The sequence below is a fragment of the Aristolochia californica genome, unplaced genomic scaffold, assembly GCF_029961685.1.
Source record: "Aristolochia californica isolate CCGP_79_NKW_82.1479 unplaced genomic scaffold, dmAriCali1.0.hap1 SCAF_2, whole genome shotgun sequence".
NCBI lineage: Eukaryota > Viridiplantae > Streptophyta > Magnoliopsida > Piperales > Aristolochiaceae > Aristolochia > Aristolochia californica.
In genome coordinates this window covers 5,517,250-5,533,956 of record NW_027181881.1, presented here as the reverse complement: position 1 = coordinate 5,533,956, position 16,707 = coordinate 5,517,250, and the positions used below count along the sequence as shown (strand labels likewise).

At 37.8% G+C, this 16,707-nt stretch overlaps 1 protein-coding gene across 1 annotated transcript; it reads right to left on the bottom strand.

The window, feature by feature from the left end:
* Window positions 1–700: 700 nt before the first annotated feature.
* On the bottom strand, window positions 701–15,388 carry LOC137955361 (sm-like protein LSM2). The gene is made up of 3 exons (XM_068802270.1): window positions 15,219–15,388; window positions 14,979–15,137; window positions 701–1,141 (listed from the first exon to the last, which is right to left on the bottom strand). Exons 1-3 carry the CDS (start codon window positions 15,219–15,221, stop codon window positions 1,022–1,024), a joined length of 282 nt encoding a protein of 93 aa, XP_068658371.1. The 5' UTR covers window positions 15,222–15,388; the 3' UTR covers window positions 701–1,021.
* Window positions 15,389–16,707: the final 1,319 nt, after the last annotated feature.

The following is a 16,707-nucleotide window of genomic DNA, read 5'->3' as shown; positions in this document are numbered from 1 at the left end:
CCTAAGCTATAAATAGAAGCTGAGGAACATCCAGGTCCTCCATCTTAGTTTCTTTTTCAATTTTCTCTTCTCCACTTTCTCTCCCTCTTATTCTCTCTCTTTAACCTTCTTTTTTTTTTTTCTTTTTTTTTTTTCAGAAAGCTTGTTCACTTGCATTTGGCATAAGTTGAACTTACTGAACATGGCTTCGTCTGGGAGACACTCAACACGTCCCCTAACTATGCCTGATTATGAACTAATGACCAATGGGAAACTACAAGCTGATCTTTTACTATTAGTCAGTGCCGGACAATTGTTAGATGGGCAGGACAGACACCTATATGTTGTGCAAGGCATTATTGGGATTTGCCCGCAAGAATGCCTAGTAACCAATTTTCTAAGTGGATGCATATCGTTCAGATTAATCAATATCGCTTTTTATCTCCACATCTCACTATTAAAAATATTGTAACAAAAGCTCCACATCTAACAGTCGAGACAGATTTGAGAGCTTCATTATCCAACAGTTCTTTCGATCGTCTCTCATGAGTTTTCATTCCTGAATTAAGGAAGCTCTTTATTAACCAAGTAAATGAGGCGACTCTTTGGGGATTGATGGAGTCGGGGCAGTTGTTCGCGCCTGCTGTGCTCCACTGGGCGATGTTATTTTCCATATACATGATTGATATCAAAAAGACTTTAAAATTGCACTCGCTTGAAAGCAGGTCTTAACAATTCGATTGCTCGATCTCAAGATAACATATCTGAACGATAGATTTGGCATTCAGACCACAAGTCAAACGAGTGAAGCCCTAACCAAACAAACTGAGTTCCAGTCAATCACACCAGTAACAGTAGATGTTGTAGTAATTTTGTGCATCAGCAATGTTAATTAGGGCAAATATAGAACGCCACTAAACCGCAGGCAGAAATGATGGTAGCTTTATCATTTATAGGTCTGAGCTCAGAATGGTTGATAATCCAGAAGCCGCATCTCCCGCTATTTTTCTCCTTACATGAACCAGAACAGCCAAAACATGAATCAACCACCACGGGCCTCTCGCCTTGTGGCGTCGTGAAGAATATCAATGTCAACTCCATCCGGGGGAAGCTGAACATACCTCACCACTGATCCTCTTATGAAACAATTTCTTACTGATAACTGCAAAAAAAATTAAAGAGCAACATCAAGTGAAACGAACCAAATCATAAAGTGAACAAACAACATTGATCCATCAAAGCATACAGTGAACAAACAGCAGTGGTCCATCGATACTGTAGACAGAAATCTTATGTCACTCTGATTACTTTTCTTGTTCAGATCCAAGCTTAAGACTGGAATGCAGAGAGAACAATCAATCCACTTGTACCATGTTCAAGTAGCAAAGATACAGATTCTAGAAAAACAATTATAGGTTCTAAAAAATAAAGAAATTGAAATTAAGACGGAATTATGACAAACATAACAGCTTTTTTTCTCATTGTTTTTATTATCACATGCGTGCAACTACAGTAACAATAACCACGATAGAAAAACAACAAATGGTCAAGTTGTTACTTGCAACAAAATATAACAATCACTCCTGAGAAGAATGGAAAAACAGAAAGCTGAACAACAAATTATCAAGTTGTTACTTGCAGAAAAATATAACAATCACTGCTAAAGAATTAAAAACAGAATGTTCAGCAAAAAAAAATTATCCATGAAGTACTTCATACATGACCAGTCCCAACTTTCATTAACGAGAAAAACTCCTGTAATGCAGAAGTCACAGGATGACTCCTAAATCCCCCCCTCCATATCATACTAAATCCTCTCTTTTCATTTTTCTTATTGTCTGTTGAGACTGAACCTGGTTATATCCAAAATGACTAGCCATTAAAGCTCAACCTTACAAATTAAGGATTCTTCTTCAGATTTATTTATGTGAGACTACTACTAACAGTACCTTCATGTCCAAGCTTACACGTAGATAATGGGCCTGAAACATGGACAACATAGACATGGTACAAACTCAAGAAGACACAAATTGGACCCAGGTCTAGGTAGACGTCCAGCTTTAATACCATGTTAAGATCAAGTCCAGTTCCATCCTAAAATAACTAGCCACTTAGGAAGTCCAACCTTATAAATAAAGGATTCCTCTTAAACTCACTACAACTTGCACAAAATCTTTCTAATAGAGAATCTACACCATTGTAATACCAAACCCGCATTGAGGTGGGACAAAACTACTTATCAAGATAATATATAGAGAGCGAAAGGAGGCTGGACCAACTTCAGCTATACCCTACTTTTCCTCCCTTAAAAGTCATATTAATTTCAAGAATATATTTACAACAATGCCATCATCTTCATTTCATCATTGAAAAATTAAAAAACACAAATGAACATCAATCATGAATGCTTGAGATAATAATAAATGTTGAATAAGAAGAAATCATGTTTAAAATTATTTAATTCAGATTTGATTAGGTCCATACTCCTTTTCTCCCTATGCATAACATACTTTGACCATAGGTATTCCACGTGTTACAATAATAACAAGCCTAAGTCTAGGATTGCCAATGCATGTCCAGTGTCAATTGTCTTTTGAATCTTCCATCAACATGCTTGGTAGTGCAGGATGTTAAGTGTGAAAAAACCCCACAATGAGAAGTGTTAAGAAAAATGATTGGGTTAAAAGGTTAAGCAATAAGCCTCCTAAGTGGCTCGTCATTTTGGGACGAAACTGGGCTCAACCTCACAGTAATATCAGAGCAGGTTGTGTATGGGTCGAGGCCCAATGTACACTCCCAAGGTTATGTGTTGTACAGGCTCCATGAGGTGAGAGTCGTTGTTTGTTTATGTACCTCGCCTATTACGTGTACGCCCGGAGGGAGAGTGTTAAATGAGAAAAAGTCCTACATTAAAAAGTATTAAGAAAATGATCGGGTCATAGGGTTGAGCAACAGGCCTCCTAAGTGGCAAGTCATTTAGGGATGGAACTGGGCCCATACCAACAAAGGAGTTTTAGGGATACGGGTCATAATGGCAGTGAATTTATAAGAATCATTTGGAAAGTAATTGTTCCACCTTCAGTTCCACTAGGCATCAAAGATTTCAAAAGTCAGAGAATTTAAGTCTTGTTGGATTCTATTGAAAGTCGAAAAGACAGTATCTACATGCCACAACTCCAAAAATACAGCAATGCCCCCAAAAGGTAATCAACACTTAGGTTCGCTGATTGCACCACTAGTTACCTAGACTCTATTTAAGGATATGATGAAAGCCAATCTGCAAAATTAGGCAACCTCTTAGCAGTTGTAAACAGGACTTCTCGACCCAAATTGAGACCCAACCCAGGTTCTTAAAAACCCGAGTCGGGTTGAATCGAGTCAATCTGAGCCCTGCGACAAACATAGGGTGGGTCGGAGGGGACTCGCCAAAACAGAAGGGGCAAGTCTAACCCCCTAACCTGACCTAACTCGGTCAAAATCCGAGTTCACCCGGCCAAGTCGCGGATCAACCTTCCCTTGCGGGAAACCCTAGTTGTAAGATCATGTTTCATTCTTTCCATGAATTGAGGTAATTGTTATCCACTTTGTGAAACAGCTTATATTTATTTCATTATGTGAAAATTACTTGCCATGGACTAAAACATTGAAGTTACAACTGTTATTATCCGATCCTTGCAAATCTCAAGAAAAAGAAGAGCAGCAATTCTTTACTTTTGGCTGAAGAGGGGAGAAAGGAGAGGAAATGCAAAGAGATAAAACAACAAGGTGATTAACCCCTTTACCCTCCTACACCCAATTGATTATTCTACCCACTACAAACTCTTGTTCAATTCAATCCATAAAAGAGATGATGACAACCTTTTCACACAACTTGTTGGATTTCTAATAGATAAGTTCTATTCTGCACATCTAACCAACAAGGTAACTACTAATTTGAGGGAGATAGAAACTCTCCTTTAAACATGTGCCAACTCTAACTTATCCTAAGACCAAAATGCCCCTAAAGCTCAAACTGATTAATCCCTCTACCCTCCTACACCCAATCAATTATTTTACCCACTACATACTCAGACTTCCAAAAAACCCTTTTTGGAAGCTCAGATCATTTCGCTCCCTCAGCACAACTATCCAATGACATAATATTACCTCAAGAAACAACTTTCTTAACTATTCCATGATTTTTATTTTTATTTTTATTTTTTGAAATTATGCTGATTTTTATTAAGACAAAATCTCAAAAGAGAAATTTACAAAGGAGGGAAGCCTTCCCAAATAATGAGAGGTTGTTGGGAAGTTCCGAATTTTGCCAATTTATCAGCCGAAGAGTTGGTTGATCTAGGAATGAGATTCCAATTACAATCAGTAGAAGATACAATGTCAACAATACAATCAGTGATGGGCCAGTGGCGCCAAGGGGGGGAGTTGTCTCTGGAACACCAACTAATAACATTCTTCGAGTCATCTTCAATGATTAACTTGTCATGGAGACGATCCCTGAAGATTTGGAGGCCGAACAACAGAGCACTAACTTCAGCAATATTAGAATCGGCAATGCCCACCGAACCAGCATCAGAAAGAATAGGGCCTCCATTGTGACCTCTGAACACACCGCCTGCTTCAGCCGACCAAGGACATCCAATAGCACTACCATCAAAATTCAGCTTAACGCAGTCACAAGGGGGAGGATCCCAGATGGCCATACTCAAGAGTTCTGCAAGGGCCAGACATATGGGCGATCAAATTCCAATTTTCCCAAAGGGAAACCCCCGATAGAGTGGCAAAATCCTTCCTTGTATGAAGTTAGCTCCAGATGAGGCCAACGGCATGAGAAGCCATGTTGTCCAGGGTGCTAGTTTTGGAGTTGAATCTCCGGTTGTTCCGCTCAAGTCAAATGCATCATGGAACATGCGCAAGACAGGCCGAAAGTATTAACTTGCCCAGCCGATGAAGGTGAATCGCTCGAACCATCTCAAAGGTGCCAAAGAGGTCCTGATGTAGCCCCACTTGGAGCCCAATTTTCTAAAAAATCTTCATCCAAACTTGCCACGAAAATCCAGAATATAAGAGGATATGCTAGACTATCTCTTCGCACTCACCACACAGAGGACAAGAAAGATCAGGGGCGGTGAAGCCTCTTCTATGAAGGTTGTCTGAAGTAAGAACTATTTCATGATTAAAAACATTTTTTTTTTATGAAGATCAAAAATATCTTTACTTTGAATCCCTAGAAATATTTTCTTATACGATAATCTGATGGGGACATCTCTCGTGTGCCACCAGTTACACAAGTTTATAATCGGAGACACCAAATTACGACAAGACCCACTACGTTGTGGTTGGGGAGTGAAGAGTTTAGGATAGATTAATTGTTAAGACATCAAAAGCTTCAGATTGTTCTCGCATGAGAAAAATCCAAGTACATCTACTGAAATCATCAATAAGAGAAATAAAATACTTATGACCAAACTGGACCTAGACATTTGAATGGACAAGTTCAAAATGTTAACTAGTTTTATGAGATGAAACAGGAAAAGAGCTCCAGTGATGTTCGTCCAGTTGACATGACTCACATTGGAAAATAATACTAGAAGGAAGATCTGGAACTACTTGAATCAGTTTTGCTGAAAATGGATGACTAAGTTTGAGAAGCCACTCAAGAGGTGAATCAATTGTGTGTAGGGCATGTTAAGTGTTGTCTGGATTGTGGTTGTCCAGATAGTATAACCCCCCTCTCTCACGAGCAGAACCAATCATCTTCCTTGTCACGAGGTCCTAAAACACACAATAAGAAGGGTAAAACATGAGAGAACAATTCATAGATTTAGCCACCTGACTAACTGACAACAGATTTAAAGGAAATTTTGGAACTAAGAGTGCAAATTGAGGTGAAAGAAAGGGGCAAGGGTAACATTTGCCACTGCTTGTACTGATGAAACTGACCCATCAGCAAGATTAACATGCTTAACGAGAATAGACTCTTTTAAATCAGAAAAATAGTGAAGACATACCTGACATGTGTTTTGTAGCATGGGAGTCAAGAACCCAGGATGGGGAATAAGATATTGAGAGTGCAAACATACCTACAATAGGAGTCATATGTGCCAAGGATGCAGAGGGAATAAATAATTGTGTCATACGCTGGGAAATCTGTTGCTACTACTGTGAGATTTGTCGTTGTTGTTGGATCAATTTTTGTAATTCATCAGGAGCACCAGGTGGGATTGTAGTTTCAAACCCTGGTGTTGTACCTTCATGTTTACTAGCATTTGTCAACGCATGCTTCCCAAATTTTTCCCAACATCTATTTGAGTAATGATTGGTGCGTCCACAGTAACACACTTGTGCTCAGATTTACCATCTCCTCAGCCTTGTCCTCTACCTGAATTATCTCGACCTCTACCTCTACCAACCCCCTCGACGTGTCAATAGAATTAGATGTTGTAGTCAATGTATTAAGGGCAATAATTTCACCTGCTTTAGTAACTTTTCCCGCTCTAGGCACAACAGTCTTTTCAACTCTCTGTAAAGGTAACAGAGAGGTTAGGTATTTCATCTGAGGCCAAAATTTGTGCCTTTATGCTATCAAATTCAGTGCCCAATCCATCTAGAAATTTTGCCACAAGGAGTGGACTCTGCTGTTTTCGAAGTTCCATTTCATCCGTAGTAAAAGGATGAAAGACATTAATTTCCTAGCAGATACTCAAAAAAGAACTATAGTAGTCTGTCACATTTTTGTTACCCCTTTTTAAGACAAAAAAATTGTATATAATTCATAAACCTTAGAAAGATTGCTCTCTTATCCATAAAGAGCTTCCAAGGATAGTCATAGCCTTAGCAATTTGAAAGTTCATAACTTGGCTCTTGATATTAGATTCCATGTTGTTGACAAAACAAGTCATCAATTGACTGTCTTCACCCTCCCAATCACCATCCTGGGGTACAGGAGGGTCATCTCTAATAAATTTCAACTTTTTTCAGCCCTTCAAGTACATTCTAATAGATCTTGACCAAGTAAGGTAGTTATCACCATTCAACCTATCAGAGGTGATAGCGATAATATCTTTACCATCATGATTATATGACCTCTTTGCTATGTTGGAAGATGGACCCAAACCCATAAGATCAAGGAAGGCCCACATATCTCAGAGTGTTGGAAAATGGGCCCAAGCCCATAAGATATGGGACCCACTATGATCACGTGAGGTGGCATAAGAAGTCTTACACAATAAGAAGTCTAACAGAGCCACAATTATTATGGAAGCAGGTCTCATAGAGGAGTTTCAGTTTAAAGGTGTTTTAGTCATGTTAGACTTCTCTTTATATTGGGTTATTTAATTATGCTAGAACTTATCTTTAAGTGTTAGAGTTTGGGTGTAATTGGGACAAAGGTAGTTTAATTGTAGTTGAACTCTACTATTTTCCTCTATTATAAATAGAGGTTTGTGTACTCTGATTATAATAAGTCAATGAAGTATTTCTCTTTTACATAAATTGAACATGGTATCAGAGCAGGTTCTGTGAGTTGACTAGATCAACCCACAGAGGTAATGTGATCCTTTTCTGATTTATTATCTCTAGCAGTATAGGTTCGTATTTCTCTTTTTTCAATCCCTATATCCGTTATTTGATTTACGTTTTCACCTCTATACTGAGCTTTTCATATTGCATAATATATTTTGACGAAAAGATATTCGAGTCTACTTTCCAAGAAAAAACGATTTTTTGCAATCGAAGTTATCTACAAAGAGAAATCGATATTTGAAGCAGCAAAGGTCAAATTGCAAAAGAGGTCCGTGCAACAGTAGAAAGCTTCAACTTCCGAGCTATTTTATGCTATCAAGAACGAGACTAAAAGAAAAATTTGTAAGTTTATTTTCTTACTTATTCAACCAATTCTCGATCTGAGTTTTATATGAAGATATTGATCTTGGAAGAGTCAATGGTCATGCTGGAAAAAAAGGAAAGAGTACTTAGTTCGACAGAGATTGAAATCTATCAGATTATATATCTCAATAGAAGTGTATTTTATGCAGAAAATTTATACTTGGATGAAAGGTATTTAAGTCTAGTTTCAGAAGGAGAAAATTTCATGTCAATCTGATCTATATTTAAGGATATATTCGTATTGGAAGAATCAAAGGTCATACTGGTATCTTGTTGCATTGAAAAATCCGAATTTAAGCCGATTGTTTTACGTCACGTTTTGAGTTGTTGTTATTGATCAACTATATTAGGAAAATATCTCACTTACCCCTTTTTCGGTTACTACATCTATGTTATTTGGTTCAAACTATGAACACTGCTAAAGAGGTATTTTATTCCATATGTTGTAGTGACCAAAATATTCAAGAAAGGGGGAGGACAAAAGATGAAGCTTTTGCATCTAAGAAGAATTTTTTTGCAACAAAGAAAATTGAAGATCAAGAATCCTGACTCGCAATAATAATTGTGGAAATTGTTGGTGATACCTGACTTGACTCGACTCGATTCTATTTCTCCGGCTAGATTATTATTTTGAGGTATTCGCAACATATTCCTTGGTCAACATATTACCGGATTATTTCATGGGTCTTTTTTAAAAGGATTTTTATTATTTTGGTTCAGGTTATATGGGCTCAGGCCCATTTTAGCTACAGCTATTGTGCCTCTTTGGATGAGACGTTATTATTGAAGAAGAGGTGACCTCAGCATCCTATCTTCCTCTTTACCCATTACCCATTGGTTATTTGGCAACCTTTCTGCTACCATCCTTTATTTGACTCTCACATATCTTTGGGTCAACCTTTTGAATGTTGCTTCGGTTGGGAGTTTAAATCCATCACATATACGGGTGTTTTAAGTCCATTGAGTGGGTCCTTTTATCGTCGTCTTGTGAATGACAGGCAGTACCCACTTATCACATCTTTTATCGTCGTCTTGTGAATGACAGACATTTATCACCCATTTCTACCTGTGAGAGTCGGCACCGGAGTGGGGACACCGTGATGGAGGAGCTTATTACTACATATATGTTACCCCCCTTAATTAGCATTTATTACTCCTACCACTTGAGAGTCGTTGTCCTATGGAGGGACACGGTGATGGAAGAGTTTTACTACACTTTTGAGCACTGCGCATAGACCCACTACCTGCGAAAGATAGGAGTGCCACTACCTGAGAATGATAGGAGTGCGCCCTACCTGGGTTATGACTAAAGTATGGAGCGATGTCATACGGCTTGGAGTGATTTTACTCTCACTTATCTTATGCCAGTTGAGTCTCATGGAAGAGAGCACCAACGTGAGGGAGAGTGTTGGAAGATATGGAGGACTGCCATTTTATACGAGAAGATCTTATACATCATTTGCAGCAAGTTGGGAGTTCATAATGTTCTCTCACCCCCAGCTTGAGGGGGAGTGTTAGAAGATGGGTCCAAGCCCACACGACCAAGGAAGGCCCACATATCCAAGTGTGCTGGATGATGGGCCCAAGCCCATAAGATATGGGACCCACCATGATCACGTGAGGTGGCATAAGAAGTCTAACAGAACCACAATTATTATGGAAGAAGGTCTCATAGAGGAGTTTTAGTCAAGTTAGTCTTCTATTTATATTGGGTTATTTAATTATACTAGGACTTATCTTTAAGTGTTAGAGTTTGGGTGTAATTGGGACAAAGGAAGTTTAATTGTAGTTGGACTCTACTATTTTCCTCTATTATATATAGAAGTTCATGTACTCTGATTATAATAAGTCAATGAAGTATTTCTCTTTTCCATAAATTCAACATGTTGGAATGTAAACCTCATCATAGTCAGTTATATCAGATATAGAAGATCAAATAAACCCTTCAAAAATTTTAAATCAACCAGTTCAAGTGGGCCCCACCGTGCTGATCAAACAGTCCAAAAAATCCAACAATGGGATTAAATTCAGAAGAAAAAAGTGCACTAGAACCTGCACCAAGGCTGACATCAGCAAATGCACAGATGACGTCAATAATTACAATTCTGGATTTTTTTGCGCACACCTCTAAATCAGCATAAAAGAGCCTCATTTGTCAGTTTAGAACATCAGAATATGTTCTAAGAACAGTAGGACCAGTAACTCTAGGGTTATGGCCGATAAAAAGGGAGAAAAAATTGGATTTTTACTAACCAATAACAAAAAACCTGGAAAAAGATCTTCCTTTATGTAGATTTCTGCTTCAAAGAGGTTAAAAAACTCACAGATCCTTCCCATATGCGATCTACTGCTCTGATACTATGGAAAAAAGTAAGAAAAAGAATGGTTGAAGAGAGAGAGTGAGAAGGAGAGAGCTTGGGGAAGAGAAATTGAGAAAAGAAAACTGAAAATTTGTGGCTGGACGTCCTCCAGCTTCTATTTATAGATTTAGGGTTGGGGTCAAATTACAACATTGCCCCTAAGTGAAAACCCTAATTCTATATATCTCCTATTCTACATGTCCCCTTTACATGAAATTTGGTTTGTATACATAGTTGGACATGTAGAATAAGATTACATTAAGAAATATAAATAACGATAAGGTAAAATGACCAAAATGCACATGTTCTTGTTTTTCAACATGACTAAACTGAAGCTGAAACCAGGATCCTCTCTCAGTTTTAAGACTGTTGCTCAAAGATACCAAGTCCAGAAGTGATTGAAGGAGATTCTACTAACATCATCACTGGGATGGGGAAAAAAAATCTGATCCACTTTGGAGGCCAGGCTATCTTGTTCAAGAAATTTCAGCAACCTGCTCATCATGAGTAATGAAATCAAAACATATACTAAGGTCTGCTAGCAGTTTATCGGATTAACTTGCTAGCAATGAGGTTTCCCAAAAGACACTAGCTGTGGGGAATACCATTTCATTGTAAACTTGGGTTTGGGACACCACCTTCCCTCCTGTGACTTTTTTCTTTCAAGTAATAAAAGCTTATCACCATTCTCACAAAAAAATAAAAGTCTTATTGTCAAAGGCATTCTCGTAATTATTTCCCTAATATAATAAGTACAATATAAATGATCATTTTGCAGGGCAAATATTATTATTCTATAAACATAGCAGTACTACAATAGAGACGAAATGGGTACTGTGATTCTATATCAAATGCCATTATCTGATACACCAGATAAGAATTTATATTGATTCAATGTCACAAAACCAAGACTCAACCAAAGAAAGACACCAAGACATCAGGATTATGAAATGAATTATTAAACCAAGATTTTGATTCATATTCCTTTAATTTTGCCTAGCGTCCCTATTGGCCAGTTTTGGAACTTTGACTCAACTCAAAAAAACTGTGTGACATGTGCCCTTTATTTTTCAATTCTATTCAGCTGTTGGAAATGCAGCTGTTGAATGCATTTCCACACCTTCAATTTAAAAAGTCCATACAAATAACTATTTGCTTAATGTTAAGATTCGATGACAGAAAAAGTAAAATCTCTGGTTCTCTGAGTTGATGAAAAGGGGCAACCGAAGAACAAGGAAAACCTATTTTTGATTGGGTCTTTGGCTCAATGACCGTGTTTCAAGTGTGAGGTCTTGGGGTTCTAGTCTCACTAGGGAAAGCAGTGAAGTCTGCGTGTCTAATCAACATTCAGAAAAAGGAAAAAATTATACCTCGTGTCAGTTGAATTGATTGCTTCTCCTTCCATATGTGCAAATGTGCAAAGGACTAGAAAATTCAATGACATTCCTCCACATCTTTTGTATTTTTCACATTATCTTCATCGAAAGTGTACACTTGCATGCAGTTCAGTAAGTTGATTAGATTCAAACCAGACATCTACTTATTAAAACTCCCTTCAACCCTTAACTTGTAACCCCTCAGAGAACTAAATTTCCCAACTAAACTCAGTCATGGACTTGTTAGAGTAACTTACTAACATGACACTTTCTCAGGACTGAACTATTTCATAATTCAACTTGGACTTTCTAAACTACTACCAGAAATTTTTCCAGCAGCTAGTTAAGAAATTACTTACTGACTGTAGGCTTACTAACTTTACATTTTCTTAAACCAAAAAACTGCTAAAATAGAAAAATATAATTCACTAACTAGAGGTTTCTCCCAGTATGATTCTCCAAAAAGAAGACAATTGCAGACTTGAACTCACTTTCCAACCACTGTTATAAGACCCTAACCGGCAATTGACCCAACCAGGTGGCCATGTCTAGATCAACTGATGGTAGAGCTTTGATGATGTTGGGTGGGGGGAGCCCCCACTCCTGGCCCCTTTCTTTTTGAAGGTAAGGGAGGGATGCTCACCTAAAGCACACGGTTATGAAAATAAAGTTGAAGAGCGAGGCTGGAATATGAGTAACCCAGTCTCCAGCTTCTCAATTCAAAGGAATTCCTGGTCTTCAAGTTCAAAAAGAAGAACTTGAATATACATGTGATGTTTTTATAGCAACTAGTAGCTAGCACAAGAGAAGAAATTTCACTACGAAATTATTCTCAGCCAAAAAAACAGAAAAGAAAAACTTGTGTTCCGACCACCAAAAAGAAAAATAATGTTAATTCTTTAAACTAATTCAAAGTTACAGTAAATCCACCAATTAGACTCTAAACAACCATGGACTTGCCAAAATAAGTAAATCACCGTAATAAAACTTTCCTATGACTAAACACTCTAATCACATTTTTTCACTAAATCGAAAACCACTTGCTAAGATAGAATTCAAGTAATATCTTAGATGGAAACTACTAATATTGGAGTACTAACTTTCAGGCCTTCTTAAATTGACTGCTCATTAAGAAGACATACTAATGAAAGACTTTCCTAAAGAAAATTCACCTAACTGATAGGAAACAATTACAAGTGGAAACTTGCTGATTTGCCCTAGGTAGAAAATATTAAAAGTGAACACTATTCCAAAACAATCTTTTAAAGCAAGCTATTATCTTTCAGTCCTCCTCTTTCTTTTCTTCTCCCTTCCTTAGTATATCTTCAATTGTTTTGAAAGACTTTCTCTTCATATTCTTTTGCATTCTCTTGCCCAATTAAGTCATGTACTACATCACCTCCCCACCGCTATGCAGAGCTTGTAAGGCAGTACCTCCCTACAGTGTAATTAAAACTGGTCTGGCTACCAACCCAGAAAGGTGAATGGATCCAATTGAACCCATGTAGAGCAGAGGCCCCCAACCCTTTCATTCTAAAGGCAACTGGAGGGACCGCTAACCTCCTCGCCACCAAGTGAAGCAAAGGCCCATCCCACACCTGCAAAAAAAAAAAAAAAAAAAAAAACAGGGGGAGGCAACGGTGCACTCTCCCTGGCCCCCGTCAACATACAAAAGGGAGAGGAGAGGTGCTACACCCTCTCCCCTAATAGCCCCCTCACTCACCAGCAAGGGCCCATCCTCCCCACTGCCATGCAAACTTTTGTTCTGCAAAAAGGAAAGTAAAGGCCCTTCCCTGCAGGCAATGGAAGAGAGGAGGGAGGAAATGTCCCCCCTCCATTTTCAAGACACATGGGAGAGCTCTCACCCTGCGAGACCCAGTCTGTCGATAACCATCAAAACCCAATTTAACTCCCCATGGGACCCAGTCATTAAGCTAACCTGGTCAATAATCATCAAATCCTCAATTTAAAAAAAAAAAAAAAAATCAAAACCCAGTTAATCAACGGGGATTTGACCGGTTCCAACTTTTTAAGTTTATCAAACCTAGTGGAAGAACAGGGTCTGGTTCAACCGACCAGTCCAGTTCAGGTCTTAATACTACACCCCAATTTGCCATTGAAAGGTCCCTCCCTCATCAATTCTGTGAAGGGGAATAGGAACTAGTCTGACCAACTACTCTGGTTCAAATGATTCGGTAATTGAACTAACTGAGTTGGATAGGTTTTCCCCTTTCCCTAGGTTTTTAGAACTAATAGCTCTAAAGAAGGAACCAGGTCCAATGAAACCAGGATCAACCAGCGACTCTTGTCCAAGTCTAATAACACTATTTTGAACAAAAGACTATCCCCTTTCTGACCTTACAGAAACAGAAAAGAACTAAGAATAGAATTTCTAAGCTGGTTTTTTCCCTTTCCTTGAAATGTTTTCTCATAAAATGTATATTCTATATGCAATAAAACAATTCTCATATTCAGTCTACTAATTTTCAAAAGTTTTGCCAGTATTACTTGAAAGAAAAGATTGTTGCATCATTATTCCTGTTAACAAAATTTCTGCTCCCTGCACATTACGATGCCTCATCTTCAAACAACATTTGCTGTAACATAAAAGAAGAACATAATCACCGAAACAACAGAAAAGTTATCAGATAAGAAGCATTTGCATGCAAGCAGCATGAATCACCCAAAAATAAAAAGTTGAACTGCTAAAGTATTTGTTTTTATCATTATTTTATTTGAAAGGTATAACAAAATCATTAGCCAGTATTTCAATATTTAAATATATAATTAATTAATAACATAATTATTTTTATTAAACAACAAAATCATGATCTTGGACTATAATAAATATAGAGAACTAAACCTTGTTATTTTGATTCATAATTTATTGGAAAATTAAAGTCTCATATTTCGTTCAATTTGTTACCATGATAGGGAATTAATTAAATAAAAGACTACCACAGAACAGTAATAGAGTACAACTTTCCTATTCACTAAACCTAGCATCTCTTTTTTGTTTTCTTACATGTTCTTGAAGACACAATTTAATTTTTAATGATGCATATAACAAGAAATAATTTTCAGCTCAAAAACACCAACAGCATCATCAGACGTAACCCTAAACCTTACACTTCAGGGTTCACTTCAATGATTCATTCCTTTACTCATCGTCAGGGCCCCAAATCTGGTAAAGCATACCGCAAGACCACGAGAAACTCTAAATCCAGAACTCTAAACCCAACATCTAAATTGCATTGCTTCTCATTGAGAGATATATGTCACATCAAACCAATGAAAGTCGCTAATCCAAGCCCATGGACATGCGTAAGTAGACAAATAAATAGAATTAAACCCTAAAATGTCGAGAAAACGAAAATACCATGTGAGGATATTTGTCTTGATCGACCACCCTCGTGTTTTCCAGCTTTATATTGAGATATTGATCTACGGAGTGCAGAATCCCTCGAATGGCCAGATCATTCTTCAACTCCACCGTCACTTCTTTGCCTACTAACTCCTTGAAATATGAGAAGAAAAGCTGCAAGTTGAAAGAAGCACAAACAAAAAAAATCAAAAGTCCGATCAAGCAAAATGGACTCGAACTATCAAAGAAAACTACCATGTTTCTTGCTGAGGAAAAGAGTAAGTAAAGAGGAAACTGTGCTGTTCTTTCGCCTTCCAACGGTTCCTACGAAGGTAGAAGACTGAAGTCCGGTAGCCGACGCTTTAAGTTTAGAGGGAAACGTAATTCTCGGATTTACAAAGCAAAAAGCGCTGCGAGCACGAGTGAGGGGTTGGTTTCCATATGTATCGGAAAAGATATAATTGTAACCCTGTTTAATGTTTTTAAAAAGGTGAACCGTTCGAGCCCGGCTAAAAAAACACTCGGTTTATTTCAGTTTTTACTGTAGTTCCGTTCAAACTCCAACTTACTTGTTAGCACATGAGCCGATTTGTTAGCATATATTTTTTTATGAAAATACCCTTATTCTAATTGTTCTAGTTAATCCCTTCATTAGTTAGTTGATAGTTGCTCTTATTTACCTCAAATCTCAAAGACAATTTATAGTTCAGCCCTTTTAGATCACTCAACATATAATATTATTATTTGCCAATGGAATAAATATTATTAATTGAAGTATTTGGTATTTCTTTTATGTCTATTAAGCCAGTTATTATACAATAGTATGTTCCATTGCAAAGTCTTGGATTCCTCTATGATGGTTTGCAGTTCAATAGTCTTAAGTTCATCACAATATTTTTTTTATTTTTTTATATTTTTTTATAGTTTTATATGTAGGTTGGAGTTCGAACCCGGCTCGAGCAAACTCAGTTAAAAATTTTGGGTTCAAACTCTATTCCAATCTTAGGCTCAAATTCAAACTCAAGTTTGAAGTATTCAAATCAAGTCAAGTTCAAACATATGCAAGTTCGAGTTTAGCTCGATTTGATATTATCGCTAGACAAAACCACCCATAACACTGTCTCAAAGCCTAACATGGCAATTGAACGAAAGTCTAAACCAAACTGCCATAGGCAAACAAAAAGCGATTACCTAGTCCTGAATATGACCCCCATTGAGTCAACTGAGTTTAGAATTGGGCAATGAAACCCACCGGGTGAGTACAATTTGAGTGACTGAGTTTAGTTCTATTAATCAGGTTATACCAACTACCAAAACCAGGTCTGATAACACTAGCATGGGAGCCTCTTAACCCTGAACAACTTCTCTAAGCAATGCTTCAATTCATGCTATCATCTAATCAAACTAAAAACCAGTAATTCTTCTAGGGTTGCTAGTCCACTCCAAAATTGTTTGCTATTTGGAATTGAAAGCTAAGGTATCTCTCTTTCTCAAGAACACTCCTTAAATTCCAAATAAGGTCTCTTCCTTTTCTGGTCACTTCTTCCTCATTGATTGTTTTCCTCAGTCTCTCGACTCCTCTCTACTCCCGTGTCTCTCGGCCTCCTGCCCCATGTTGCATACCCATATAGGGCCGTTTGTGCCACCTACCCAAAGATTGAAACGGACCAGCCTATCCCTAGCCTCTAACCCGCCTCTCACGTGACTCACGCCAGGCAAGCCACGGCCACACAAGCCCCCGCCA

Excerpts from the sequence above, each read along its gene's own strand:
- LOC137955361 (XM_068802270.1), bottom strand. Across the intron at positions 1,142-14,978 it reads AAGACAAATATCCTCACATG|TTATCAGTAAGAAATTGTTT; the intron begins GTATTTTCGTTT and ends TTTTTTTTGCAG.